Source organism: Semicossyphus pulcher, unplaced genomic scaffold (genome assembly GCF_022749685.1).
Source record: "Semicossyphus pulcher isolate SPU_LCO1_2020_fin unplaced genomic scaffold, fSemPul1.0.p SCAF_15, whole genome shotgun sequence".
NCBI lineage: Eukaryota > Metazoa > Chordata > Actinopteri > Labriformes > Labridae > Semicossyphus > Semicossyphus pulcher.
Window position 1 is genome coordinate 10,381,185 of NW_027211659.1, and position 15,171 is coordinate 10,396,355.

The 15,171-nt window shown below is 40.1% G+C and overlaps 1 protein-coding gene across 1 annotated transcript; it reads right to left on the reverse strand.

The window, feature by feature from the left end:
• Positions 1-511: 511 nt before the first annotated feature.
• morc3a (MORC family CW-type zinc finger 3a) lies at positions 512-14,232 on the reverse strand. The gene is made up of 19 exons (XM_069663735.1): positions 14,182-14,232; positions 12,147-12,219; positions 8,501-8,633; positions 8,116-8,342; positions 7,841-7,997; positions 7,590-7,737; positions 6,656-6,784; positions 6,412-6,534; positions 6,225-6,325; positions 6,026-6,133; positions 5,808-5,936; positions 5,320-5,394; positions 4,555-4,597; positions 4,105-4,194; positions 3,824-3,944; positions 3,667-3,739; positions 2,553-3,585; positions 2,020-2,219; positions 512-1,912 (listed from the first exon to the last, which is right to left on the reverse strand). Exons 1-19 carry the CDS (start codon positions 14,218-14,220, stop codon positions 1,738-1,740), a joined length of 3,177 nt encoding a protein of 1,058 aa, XP_069519836.1. The 5' UTR covers positions 14,221-14,232; the 3' UTR covers positions 512-1,737.
• Between the last annotated feature and the right edge of the window lie 939 nt (positions 14,233-15,171).

Genomic DNA, 15,171 nt, shown 5'->3' on the forward strand with positions numbered 1-15,171 from the left:
AGCTCAGAGGATGGAAAGAGAAAATATTAAAATATTAGAAAAACATGATCATATTCATTCAAGCATTTCAGCGTGACAACAAGAAACAATAATATCTAATAACATCAAACTGCGACTATGAAATACAAGTTAAAACACAAAGTGTCTGAAAATATACTTTAAGCAACGGCTTATTTTACAGCATGAATTTAAAGGTAGCTAACCACGCTAGGTGAATGTGCGTATATGGGTTGAAAGGGATAATTGTTCATGTAGCCAATGGAACTGGTAATTATTTCATCTTCAATTAGACAATTTTGCTTTGATTTAATGATCTACAAATGACTCATTTATGTTCAGCTTTTTCTGTTTCTTTTTCAGATGTGTGATTAAACTGTATGATTATAAATAGAAGTTTTAAAAGGAGCCACCAGAGGTCACTGTGTTTGCAGCACAAACAAAGAAAACAGCACAAAGCTTCATCTGCACAAAAAAGCACTGAATTATTGGTTTGAATTGAAGGAGCCTCAAATGTTTGTGTTTCACATAAAGTACAGAAAGCGTGAAGGAGTGAAACAAGGTGACAGTCTCTCACCTCGCTGCCTTGATGTTTTTATTATCCCTTTTTGGTTATCTGAAATGACCTATAAAAAAACCCATATAAATACAAACAGGAAACATGCAAAGGAGAAATATTACCATACACTCATTCAAACATAGTATTAAACAAGTCATATTTCAACACCAAAGACTGATCATAACCATACATCTCCAGTGTTGTAGGTTTTTTATTGATGTATTTCACCTCAGCTGCTTTTGCAATGTTTGACCATGCCTGCCATCATAGAGCCATATGCCTATTGATGTGCAAGTATATATATATATATGAGTGTGGTTCCCAGTTCTGAAAGAACAATCACCTGAAAAAGACCACTGCATTGAAACGCTGTGATTAACCTATGAATTAAACTTTTTGTGCGCAGGCTTTTATTTTGTCTTGCTGTTTTTTGATTGCCCTGCACCTACATAATATACATATAACCCTTCCTCTGTGAATGCTCACAGCCCAGGGAGGAAGAGGAAGGACCTATTTACCTACAACATGCAAATTCAGTCCTCTATCATGGTTGCCCATTAATTATTTCCCAAGCAAGACCAACCTCTATAAGGACTCAAGTTTCTGTTTGTATCACTCACAAAAATGTAAGCAAGCTGCCAGCTACATAATGTTTGACGTTTCAAGGTTTACAAGGATAGGATGATCACGTGTCACGAAGCATTTAATCACAGAGGCGGAGATATAAAAAATATATTTGGCTAGGATCGTTACAAAACATGCTTGATTACAAAACAAAAGAGAAACAGTCAGCTGTCATTGTGAAGAAACAGAAACAGATGCAGAGAGGACATTTCTAAAATAACCATAAAGTGCCTGAAGTGTGTGAAAACGCAACAAAAGCCAAAACAGAACCGACTGATATTTTGTTAATCAGTTCATAATCAGTTGGATACTAGCATTATACTACCCAGAAAACTAACGAGCATAGGAAATGGCCTTAAACATTTTATGTACCGTGTTATTCAATCATGTACTGTTTCTGCTTAAGACTGAAGAAAGTGTATTTTTGTTTTATATTAGCTGTATATCAATATAAAAACTGTACACATGTACACACATTCATATAAATATTACTCAATTCACCACAATCATTGTAAAACTGCTTATCTGCCTCAATGGCCTTCATATGCAGAATTTGTTTATATATTTATTGATTTGTCGTTCGGCCACACTAGTTCATTGGTCTCCCTCTCGCAGAGCACCTGTTCGAGGATCTCATCGATAACATTACACTCATAATTCACTTGGCCCAGGTCCAGGGCAGGCACGAAGGTGACGAGCAGGCGCCCGATGTTGTGTCGAAGCTCAACCAAACTAATGAGAGGACAAAAACGTAGTAGGTCAGGTAGTTCTGACTGAAATTGTTAGATAGTAATAATAATGCAACATGAAACAAACAGTCATATTAAAAAGAATCCAACCTTCTGGATGTATCTGATCCTGAAGCGCCGCCTCCTGCCTCCTCTGGATCTGTTTGCGCAGTAGAATCAGTGGCTCCGTGAGGAGGTGTTCCTCTCTCTGCTGCGTTTTCGCTCTGCTGCTGCTGCTGCTGCTGCAGGCTCAGCCTGAGCTCTTCACACCGGGCTGCCAGGTTTGCCCTTTCCTCTTCCAGACTGTCCAACTGGTGGCGTCACACACAGTGAAGCCCAGGAGGAAAAAATAAACAGAGTAGGTAAACAACAAACAAAAAACCACACGAGATGGCATATAAAGTGTATATATAGACTAGTTTAAGTGAGTTGTTGGAGGAACTGTGAAGGGTGTAATCTGTAGCAGAAAATAGTCCCAAACTATTCACTATTACCTCTTGCTTCAGTAACATGTTTTCAAAACTACTCGGCATTATGAAGGAAATAATGAAGCACAGGCTGAAAAGTTAGGAAGTATTGAGACTTGTCTTTGGTCTTTTATGGGATTTGTTCTCACTAAGAATAATACAGTGTGGACAGCTCACCTGTGAGCGTAGTTCATCCCTCTGTTTGTTTCTCTCATCCAGATCCCGGAGCAGACCGTCGACCTGCAGCGCTATTTCATCCAGGTCCCTCTCCCCACCTTGGGCAGTACTAGGTTTGGCCTCAGAGGCTGTCAGTAAATCCTCTTTGTCCTTAATCAATTCATCCACTTTCTGTTTGGCCTTCTCAAACAGATTTTTGTAGCACTCTCCCTCCTCGGCTTCCTCCGTCTGGCTGGCCTGGTGAGAGCACTCCTTCTTTACATTGACCTGAGTCAGCTCCTGCAGTCTGCTCTGCATGTCTTGCAGCTGGCAGGTAAGAGCATGGACCTGCTCTTTAAAGGAGTCTCTCTCTTGAGCTGTAGACTGCATGAGTTCTAGGAGCTGGTCTTGTTGTTCCTGTACCTCAAACATACTGGGATACAGAGCCGGAGAAGGTCCAGCATCTTCTTCATTGCCCAGATGATGTGTTTCTGTACTGCAGACATCGACGTCCATATTGTCACTCTGTTCTTTATCCCTCACATTCGATGCACTCTGCTCTGCCCTCCCTTCTGCTTCTGTTTGATTTTGTTCCTTCCCTTCCTCCTTAACTTTGGGTACTTCTGTCTGAGTGGTGCAGCTCGCCACCTCTGCAGGGGGCACGGGGGAGGGGCTGGCCCCCACAGCTGTGGACCCCGCATCGTTGGTCTCTGTTGCAACATCCAGCGCAGCATCATCGCTGCACTCCAATAGCATGCCCATGCTAGCATCACTTTGCGCTTGCTCTGCCTTCACTTTAGCCAAATCAAAGCCTGTATTTTTAGGTTTGGGGGTACTGGCAGTCTCCAAGATGAAAATGTCATCATCAGTTTCATCGCCATCATCATCATCATCATCATCATCATCATCATCATCATCTTTAATGGGCAAAGATGGGGAACTTTGTGGACCAACATCCACTAATGTGGACGTATCAGACATGCGTTTACGGACGCCATTAACTCTCGGTCTTTTGGGCGTTGCCTGGGGACTAGCAGGCTGCGTTCTTTTACCCCTGCAGGCCACACAAAGCACAGATTATCAGCTTCCTTAAGGCATTTTAACTGATAAATGTAAGATCACACATATAGCATACCTCAGGGGGGGCGTTGACAGTGAGCACACGCTAGAAATAACTGGAAGACCACTGCTACTGGGGGAGCTGCACGCTGAAGAGAAAGAAAACATATTTTAATCTGAAAACGTTCTCACAGTCGCAGTCTCTCTGTCTCACCCAGGAGAATTTTTCTTACCAGCTTGTGAAATGTAAGAAGACCTCAGTGAAGAGGATTTAGCCCTTGAAGCTCCCCCTCGTGGCGAATCAGTGTTAAATCTTACCCTCGGGGTGGTAGCGGTGGATGGGGAAGGGTCGGTCTGGCAACAACATACACAGAGAACACGCTTGTATTTGTAACAATTCATATTAATAAACATTACACACACTCTATAAGGTGTTTATTAAGACTGTCATCTGCAAAATGGAGTAAGCTTCAGTCATCCCCCTGAACCCTTCCTTTGTGACAAATGGACACACCATTTCTCGTAGCTGCCGTTGCAGCTCTTCCTTCTGCTTGGTGAGATCAGCCAGACGCTGCGCTTCCTGGCGCTTTCGCTCCTCCTCCTCCTAGAAAAGAAAAAATCCCAAAAGTGCTATTAAACACATGTACACCCCAGGAATCAGATATAGCTCAAATGATACATCTAAATATTGAACAGGTGTTGAAGGTGACGGTAAAGCTGAAACTGGGCGCCGGATAAGCTCAGCGGTTAAATCAGCGACCATATACAGAGGCTATATTCCTCGATGCGGCAGCCCCGGATTCAACTCCCGCCCTTGGCGCTTTGCCGCGTGTCATCCCCACTCTCCTCCCCTGTATCCAACACTATCCACTGTCCTCGCAATAAAGCCATGAAAGGCCAAAAAAATAATCTTAAAAAAAACCAAAAAACTGCAGATTATTTAAGGCAAACACTGTGTCCTCACCTTCTGTCTTCTCTTCTCTTGATTCTTCTTAACATTCCTCTCTCTAAAGGAAAGGACAAAGGACAGAAGGTTTTAGCTTTCTAATGAAGCCTGTCTGACCTGACAGGAGTCTGATGAACATCTGGGGAAAAGAAGGATCAAGCGGGACAAGGCTTTCAATTCACATTGAAACATTTGTTTGGTGTTGTTAGCTAATGTTTGCTTGCTAGCTACCTAACACAGATGGATAGCTAGCTAGCTAATGTAGCAAAACACTGTCTTGGATGGATAACATTAAGTTATTAATCCAGAGTCCTGATAAATTGGCTAGCTTGCTGCTCCAAATAACTTTACTAGCTTGCGTTACAAAGCAAACCAACAGCAGATTCTTACAGCTAGCTGGTTAACCTTAACTTTGTTGCTCGCTAATGTTACTGCTAGCTCATACTGCTTGGATACGTCAGTTGGCCAGCTTGTTAAATGACTTCAGAAAAAACTGGTAATTTGATCATGAGACATGTTGTTTAGCTGTATCATTTACAGTTTATGAGTGTATGAACTGGAGTCCTTACAGTAACAGACAGAGTGACGGCTGTCTTATATAAGTGACATCTCATGTATTATAAAATAATTATGTTGGTATTTATAATTGATTTAAAAAACGATGTGATGCCGGTCAACCTCGTTCAACAGGTGTATGTCACTATGTTTTTGCTGCGACCTGCTTATGCAAATCATGTTGAGTCAACACATTCCATTTACATGCAGAGTTTTAAAGTGACTCACTGTATTTTATACGTCTTGCGGTATGAAGGTTGATCATCATCAGAGTCCTCAGGCTCCTCCTCCACTTGGCAGCTCCTGGGAGAGCAAATCAGAGTGAGGAAAAATGTTTAAATGCCTCGTTCATATCAATAAAATGTTGGTGCTTTTAGTTACTATTACACAGCACATTGGCAGCACATTGGCACCATGCCTCTTCTGTCAAGCGTGAAGAAGGGAGCAGGATGTCTGCTTTATGGCAGCTTTTGGCCACTACAATAAGAGTAGCATTATATCAATTCCACTACAGGGGAGACTTGATGTTCTCTGCAATTAAGTGGTCAAAATAGTCAAAAGTTGGCCACCCTTCTAATATAAGAAGCTTTTAATGAATCTTTGGATTCTGTCTTGAAAAGCTAGGATAGTTTTAATTTGCTCAGGCTGAATAATTATTATATTTATATCACATTAGGTTATGATAGCAGCAGGTTTGTCACTCATGCTCTTCTTACCTGAACTGAGGATCAGGGTTCTGATGGCAGTACCATTTTTCTGGTAGTTTGCTGGGGTCGATCCCATCAGGGAGTTTGCGCCAGCGCAAACACTCGTCACACTGCGCCCAGTTTTGATCTGGTCGTTTTCTAATAGAGACAAGTATGAGAGTACGTCATTGTCAACATGACAAGACAAATATACAGTATGTGTAGAATACACTGCTGAATGTCCTAACATTGTATCTTCTACTGGTATGTTGTTGCTTGGATCCTCCGTTTGTCTCCTGTGGCGAATTTCCTGCCAGTACTCCTCCAGTTTGATCCCCAAGTTGGTCATTGTTTTCCTGTACAAAGAAATGAAGAACTTCAGACTTTCTGGTAGCCATATTCGCTTGCTACTTTAAAATTATTATTGTGAAAATACATCACTTTTACCTGTACTTATCCGTCTCGTTAAAGCTCTGTTTGTTGTGGGTAGGTTCCAGAAAGTCACCACACTCTATCACCCCAATGACCCCAACGCCTTTGTTGTTTGCCTGCAGAAAGGAAAGTTTCATAAGAGATAAACCCTCTGAAATGTGTGTATAAAACAAACACACTCACCAAAACAACAGACACTCACCTTCAGCTGGCAGCCAACACGCTCATAGGCTTTGATGAGCCGATTCTTATGGTACATCATGACGCCATACTGGTCTTTACTTTTGGTGTTGTAGCCAAAAGTGATTGGAATGGCTTTATTGTTCTAATATAACATTTAAGGAACAGATACAAACACTTTCTGACCACATTATTATTTCCAAAGCATGCTCCAAAAGGTAAATAAAAGGCACAACTCAAGAGGATTTACTGTGATGAAAGGATACCAGGAAAGTCGGCTTGTAGCAGTCCTTTCTGACGAAGGCCAGACTCTTTGCAATGAGCTGAGATTTCACCTTCTGACCACGTATGTTGATCTGCAGCCGAGGCTTCAGGTAGAGAATACTGCAGTATGCCTACGGACATTAAAAACACAACCAGATAACCTGCTATTAAATTGATTTTTTTTAAATTACTGGGTTTGAAAGTAATGCAAAAAAATTTAATTATTAATAAAATTATTGTTAGATTTCCCTCAAAACTTGAGGTCATTCATTGTGATGTCTCTGCATAGGTCATAGAGTTCTGGGTGTTGTTGTACAAAAATGATAAGCTTCTTGCTGACCAGATTCTTGGTGTGTGAGGGAGTTACGCAACATACAGTTGTAAATTCCATTGCTGAGAACGGCAACATTGTTTTTAAACTTTGGACGGCAATGCCGTCTACCATTACCGGCGATCTTTGCCGGCCTCATCACATTTCACCGTACTGCTCTTGTTGTGGCAAAAAAGTTCCCCGAACCCTCTTGTCAGCCACATAATTTCAATCTCCAATAGATAATAAAATATGGTTGAAAAACTCTTAAAACTAGGTAATAAACTGGGTTGAAAAACTCTTAAAAATAGGTTACAAAAAACTCAGACAAGCAAACACTAGAGACTGGCAGAATCTGATGCAAAAAGAGTTTATTCCCGTATAAATACAAACAAACAAACCCGAGTCCATCCGGATGAGACTGCCCACGGGTCAGCTGCTCGGGTCTTATATACTCTAAACCCCTCCCTCGCTGGGCTTCAGCTTGCCCCAACACCTGTCCAACACTCTCATCCACTAAAATGATATCCTGTTTGCCGTCTTACCTGAATCCGTGTGAACGCAGCATTAGATATAAAAGAATCAGTCAGAGTAACTTTAACACATCGACGGGCATAGCTTCTTACCCGCAGCGAGTAAGAAGTCACAGGGATGTGTGATGTGACTCTGCCTGGCTCTTGAGCACCGTCATTCATCTCTTCATAGACATCGGATGGAATGCGAATATCGTAACGGTCCGTCTCAAAATCAAACTCTGTTGGTCGAGTAGACGTCCTGTTGAAAAAAAAATCAGATTGGCTTACTGATGGAGAGAAGTGCATTTCTTTACCATCTTAAAAACCAGTCATAAAAAAGTGCGTGTTGACTATATAATGACCTGCGGAGGTTCCAGATGATGATCCGTGTTCCAGTTTTACTTGTGGACCAGTCCGAACTGATGAGATTGATCTCAGTGAGCAGCTCTTTCTGTGTTTTGAAAGGGGAATGAGTCAGGATGTGCTGCAGACTGGCTTGTTGCTCCTCCATCACACTGAGTGCAGCTGAAGTTAAGGACAACTTGTGATTAAAAATGAGGACACAGGTTTATGCCTCCTATGCCAAAACACATGTATACATGATAAGGTGCACCCCAATGTTGTAGATAAAGGATATAGTTGTCCGTTCCACACTGTTCCAAGCAGACAATAGGTACAACTATTTGCTTGGCACCAATCTCTTCCAGGTAGGTCTGAGAGAGCATCCCAACGCAGGAGGCCTTCTTTGACTTGGAGAAGACGATGGCGTCTCTGCCAAGACGCATTGCTCCAGACTTGAAACCGTTGCCATACATACCAATTGGCTTTACACCTTTTAGAGCCGTCTTGTCGCTGTAGCCAAAGCTTGAGGGGGAAAAATGCATGTATTTGTATGTGATGAATGAATCAGGTTATGGTTCAAACACATAAATCATTAAAAATCTCTGTTGAGTGGATAAATATCACTCAACTTTTATGCACACTGTTGCAGAATTTTAACTATGAAGCAGCGGTGTCAGTACCTGAGCATCTTATGCATGGTTTCAAGGTCCAATCCATCTCCACTATCCATAAAGATGAGGCAGTCTTGTCCTTGGGCCACAGTTTTATCAATCCACAACTGTTTGGCACTGACATCCGGATCATAGGCATTGTCTGTCAAAAGAACCAAATATTGAGGCGATAACTTATATAGAAGTGAAAATCTCAACCTCCAGCGTTTACAGTTTTCACATACAGTGATGCAGAGGTTTAGAAAGGATCAGATTGACTCAGGAACTGAGGTGCAGTATAATGAATGTATCCAACCTCATAAGAAAATCTGCAATTTTAATCTGCAGTAGGTAAGACGGAGAAGAGAATGGACTTTGCTTCAAAATTTAAAAGATAACAACCTCCGGGTCTGTTCTGTCTCGGTCCAACTCTTTCTTTTTAGCTTGCTTCTCCTCATTTCTCTTCTTTGGTGTAACGGTCTTTGTAGTGTAAGCTATAGTTAGCAATGGAGGGATGGGCGGTTTTCTATTCCCTGTGCTTGTGATTTGTGATTGGTTGTGTGATTCGGGAGCGTTGGATTCTTACAAATGCCATTAGGAGCAGTAGGAGGAGCCAGAGGAACATGATTTTTTTTCTCTCTGACTACAGCTGACTCTGTTCAGAGAGGTTTTCTACAACTTGCTGTGATGAGCTCTCTCCACTGCGCAGTGAATGAAACTCATCTGAACCAGCCACTGAATCGGACCTGAAGATTATTAATTTCTTCTACAACAGCAATTGCTCTTTGCTGGAATTGTCGAGTCTAAAAAGACCCTAGGCCAAGGGCCAGATGAGGCCTGAGACCTCTCGGAACACTGACAATTAAAGTTCAAAAGTGTCTAAAATTAGGCCTAAAAAAACTTGGTTAAAATTACTTCAAAGTCACTCAATAATAAGAGAAAGCAGTAAGAGAATATGGTTTATTGACTCCAAAACAGAACCACAATACAACCAGAATCTAAGCCCAGGCAATAGAGACTGACTTCACCTTCACAGAGCATGTGCTTATATTTCCTTGGAATGCCTCATGTTGGATTTATTGGTGTCAAATAAAACTGCTTTTCCCAGCCCAGGGCTAACTAATTCCCATTTGTTCACTGACTCGTGACACAGTTTTTTTCCTCAAGGTATCAGTTGGTCTTTTTTTAAAAACACTTAATGACACCCCCAAGGCTGAGCAAACATGCTCCATTGTGTGAGAACCAAACATTTCTCTCTTTCCCTAACGTATGGTCACACATGGTATATCAACCATGCATTGTACAGGTGGAAAACAAACCTTTCCCACAGTCCCAGCAGGTTACACTTTTCACTCTGTTAATATAGTTTAGTTTTCAGAAAATCAAGATGGTCACACAGGCTCCAAGAATCTTTCCAACAGATTATACATTCTAATTTTGTCAGCTAAAACGCTTTTCTACTTGTACAGTGTAACAGACATGGGCTCTGTCATGTTCAGTGTAGTGATGGAGTTATTAAAAGCAGAATGCAGTCCATTGTAAAGGGCTTTATGGGCAGAACTTATTTTTGTAATGTGTGCTCTGAAACACGAAGATGGTAACCCCCTGAGCGTGTGAGGAAGGAGTGAAGTTCCCTCTTTGCTTCAACAAAGTGACAGAGGTCCACTGTTAAATGGTATGGAATCCATTAGGTCAGAGCATAGAGTGTATAATATGGACCTGACAGCTCCCTAAACGTGAAGCCAAAACTTCTCTATCGCCCCCTGCTGACTGGCTGCAGTACAGGTCATAAAGCCCGCCTCCTCCATGTTAACAGATGGGACATGAGTCAAACAATAAAATCAAAATACACGTTAAATACATTTTTCTCAAACGTTGTTTTTGTCATTATAGTTAGTTCGTATCATGCTGATTTATGTCCAAGTGTTCATTTTTCTGACAAGTTTAGTTTTAATTAGTTATTTGATGCTATAAAAAGGATGATTGACAGCTCTGTTGACAAATCCGGCTCCTGCAGCCGATCTGTTCCTGATTAGCAGAGTAGAGGAGGAACGGCGAGTGGAGATGTAACTTAAACAATCACTACAGTCATAGCGCCTATCATGGGGACTATTATGGCATCGCTTTCATACAATGGGAGCAGATGGAGATGCGTCGTCCATCTATAGTCATTGGGTCAGAGGAACACTTTATTTTTGTCAGTGGTTATGAAGTTTGACAAAAAGTTTGTCGTCTCTGCAAATATAACTCAAAGGGCCTTTAGATGGTCTTAGATCATATGCAAATTTAACATTGGTAAAGTGGTGTAATCAATCTTTAAATTGTTCCTTTATGAATATATTTCATACAGGTAAAGCCTGGATAAAGTAACTCTTGCTGCTTATACTGTTAATACCTGATGTTATTGCAAGCAGCCAAGTAACAAGTAACTAGGGATCGACCGGTTATCGGCGCCGATATTTGGCATTTTGACGCATATCGGCATCTGCCTTTTTTTTTTTTGACGGCCAATAAGAGTGCAGAGTGCTCACACACACGGCGGAGAGGAGAAAAAGTTAGTTTCTTTGCAAATTTTATTTAACTTTGTTTTATTTACTTTATAAAACTTCAGGAAGTTATTTATTTATTTATTTAAATTTTCAGTTAACTTTATAAGAGATGCTGCTGACCCTGGGAACTCCCTGTGCTTTTTGTTTGTTTATTTAATAAACATATGCTTAAAGGCATTTAAACAAAGTTAAGTGTTGGAGTTTGTATTATTCAAAATTTTGACGCCAATATTTTCACTTTTACTGCAAATGAATATCGGCTCCAAATATCGGTTATCGGCCTCCTTGACTACTAATAATCGGTATCGGTATCGGCCCTGAAAAAACCATATCGGTCTATCTCTACAAGTAACCAAGTAAATATTATGGTACAAAAACTTAAAAGTAATTTTTCTGTACTATTTTTGTATTTTTAAAATGAGCGGAAACAGGAGTCCCCTCTTAGGAACTGTATCCGGATAGTCCCCTGTCGGTAATAAAGGCGTGTGTGTGGTGCATAAATATTCCCTTCATGGAGGAGCCGAAGCCGTCGTAACACCTGTTGCTGTCTGCTTCCAAACAACTGACTATATTCAAATAGTGAACAGACATTCCTACATCTTAAATTTGTCATTGGTCCTGCGGATGATAGTGGTCATTCTTATGCTCTGATGAAAGTCTGATGAAGTTAAAGTCAGAACCCAACAGTGACATCTATTATAGCATACGTGTATTTACTGGTGACCAAAGATTGTGTGTGTGTGTGGCCTCATTCCTACATCGTAAATTAGCCAGAGGCCACCTTAAAGTATACAATTGTTGTGTACCCACTTTATGGCCAGCTGAAGAGGTAGAGGTCACCAAAGGTCAGACCAAAGGTGATCCATATTACTCTCGTGTGCCATACAGTGTACATCATACTTTATTTCACCTCACACCATACTTTTATCCTTTGAAAAAAACAATATCCTGGTTAAATGCACAACACAGTTAGATTAAATTCAGGGTATAACAGTAAGCAAAGGATAATCATTAAGTCATCCAAGACTCACAAACATGCAGATCAACAGGGGACATCACTAGTATTTAGTAAAATAGCAACTAAACTGCTGAGCTGTTCAAATTGCAGGCATGTGATGATGACTCACCTATGAGCTCAGCTATAGCACTGAAGGGCCAGGTGTGGCTGGTGGAATTCGTATGAAGGAACTTGGGACAAAGCTGCAAGTAAAGCAAATTATGAAGCACACAATAGTTACTTTGGGTTCTCAGAGGAATCTTATTTTCTAATGACTGCATTGCAGGATGAGCACCACTCTATCAGGCTAAATAGTAACAGGAAGCACCAATGTGTCAAAAAGAGAAGTCAACACGCTTTTGTTTTGTTTGGACTGCAGTCAAACCAGTTTCTATGTTTCAATGTTGTTGGATACTGCAAGTAGTTTTCCTACAGGCTGTCAAATTCTGTCTTCTTGGTATACGCCCATTACAAACAGTTGGCACTAATAACAATGCTATGCCATTGGTGTCAAACATACAAACCCCACTGTGGAAAGTGTAACATATAAGAAAAAAAAAGACACATAGTCAATAATAGATTCATAAATTAATACATTTCAAGTATGTACAAAGTATTGACCATGTGCTTGCTATATGGTTTTTTTCCGTTATGCTTGTATCATGAAGAACAAAGCACATGCATAGATGACCTAAATAAAAACTGAAACAAAACATGAGTGCAATACCTCTTTATCACAACCAATTGGCTTTAATGTGTAGTGTACAATATAATTTTGTGTGTTTGATATGTTGATAGTAGTATGGTATTTCAACTCAAAGTGTTTGTATGCTAAAAAAAAATCATGTTAATAGTTTCTGGTTTTCTAAGACGGAGAATGGAGGATATGAGATTAACCTAAGACTGTATTTTCTTAAATTGTAAAAACATTTAAACTCAATGATTCCATAAAATAAGCTTGACAAACATTACAGTTTTATTTGAAAAAAAAAGTTACATACAAATAAATATGGCATTTTGTACATAACCTAAGTTTAAGTAGTTTCCTCATATTGCCCAGTGAATGTGTACATTTTAATAAGCACTGTATGTTATTTCTGCATCTGCCACTACAATGAGAGTAAGCATGATATCAATTCAACTACAGGCGAGACTTGATGTTCTCTGCAATTAGGTGGAAAAAACACACATGCCTAATATATCTGTATCGAAATCGGCAATTGGTAAAAAAAGGGTTGGAAAATATCGGCAACAAATTCAATATCGTGCATCCCTAATTTATATAGATGTGGTTTGCTGAATCTTAAAACGTTTGTTTAAGAATGCCCATTATTCTGTCTACTTATTTTTGTGAGCATGTAACTGACATTTGATAGCAAGTGAGGGAAAAGTGGGGGGGGGAAGAATGAGAGTGGGATGACATGCAACAAAGGTCCACAGTCTGTAGCCTCCCACATACATTTTACTTCATAAATATGAGCCAGTTGTGGTGTTGACACTTTTCCCACAGTGTAATAATTAATGAAAGTAAACAAAGAAACACAAAATGTCTTTGGGGAAATATTTAGCTTTAAATACATTTTAAATTTGTAGTTAAAAAGCAGTTTGACTAACGTGTGTCAGGGGGAAGGCACGTTGCGTGACGGTTAATTAATTGAATACAAACTACGTATTACGTAACATAACTACGTAACATAACGGTGGCATGTGTAGTTGGGACACAGCTTTGGGCAATCATCATATCAGTCAACAGTATGCCTAAATATACAAACATATTTAATTGTTTTTGAATCAGAGAACAAGATAAACATCAGTAACTTTCGTTTATTGGGAAACCGGAAGCTATTGCCATAATAATAAACCCTATGACTAGCTGTTATTCACTAGCAGACAGTGCTGCTAAAAGCAAAGGCTGATTTTATCACATTAGTCTTTCCTTAATGTTAATCACGAACGATTCTCAGCTGACTAAAACGCTGAGAATATGAAGCCCAATAGCTATAGAGTGAGCCTGTATGAACAGTTAGCATGTCATTTCAAAACAAAAACGAGTGGACAATACATTCAACCCAACTGTCCACATTAGTAGATTTTATATGTTTGAAACTATTAAAAACAGCTGACGTCACAGAAAAGCTGAAATTCCCTAAACAAATTGTACTCACTGTACTGAGCGGGACGCCGTTCTCCGCCTGCACCGCCATTTTTCCTGAAGGTTTTTCTTCTCCGGCTTTGGTAAGGCAGACTAGACGCTACAACTGCGTTTTGCTGCCGTCTATTGTCTGTTATTATATATGCGATTTGACAGTTTTTATATTTGATATAGTCCTATAGTTATTCCATCCTCTTCGTTATACAGCCAGTTCTCCAGGTTGAGTAAAGTGCGCAGTGTAAAAGGAAGCACGTATTCTTCTTTATAAGTATTCAAATGATCAATTTGAATACTATCACCCAGCAGGCACTGTCACATATCTGATGGGGAGTGGTTGCCTGACCAAAGATGAAACTCCAACCTCAGGCCAACTAGTTCACGTAAGTTCCACCCTCTTGCATAATTAAACGGTCTCATTTGAAACTAAGCTATACCCAAACAAATTTAACCCCATAGTAGTTGTATTTTTAAATTGATCACTCTAAGCAAAGCAATGAAAAAGACAACTGTTTCACGCATTGTAAATTATGCCATGTTGACAGTACAAACCCACTTCTACCCCCCTTTTTTTTAACAGCTCAGCCCTCCAAATGATTTACAAGCCACCAGAGACCATCTTACACCCACAAGAACGCCCCCACATCTCATGGAGCATGTTAGTCACGCGGCACATGATCTCATAACATGGGGGACACATCCATGATCACTTAAAAGTCACTGTATTACGACAAATGTTATCTGTGCCACTAACACATGCTCCTCACAGCTTTAAATAATCCCACCATCCCACTGCTAATGACCACACAAATAATGTCTACAATACATATAATACATGTGGTATAATGATCATATATTTCGATCTTATGGTCTTGGAAGTATACGGATATACAGAATACATAAAAAAATATATCATACAAGGAAGGCTAACCAATTTCATTGTAAATAAAATTTCCATTATTTTGAAGAGGAACGCTCCATCACTTTGTATGTTCACTGTTGTTTC

Excerpts from the sequence above, each read along its gene's own strand:
- morc3a (XM_069663735.1), bottom strand. The coding sequence starts at position 14,220 with ATGGCGGTGCAGGCGGAGAACGGCGTCCCGCTCAGTACA. Across the intron at positions 5,937-6,025 it reads ATACCAGTAGAAGATACAAT|AAAACGACCAGATCAAAACT; the intron begins GTTAGGACATTC and ends TGTCTCTATTAG. Across the intron at positions 4,598-5,319 it reads CGCAAGACGTATAAAATACA|AGAGAGGAATGTTAAGAAGA; the intron begins GTGAGTCACTTT and ends CCTTTCCTTTAG.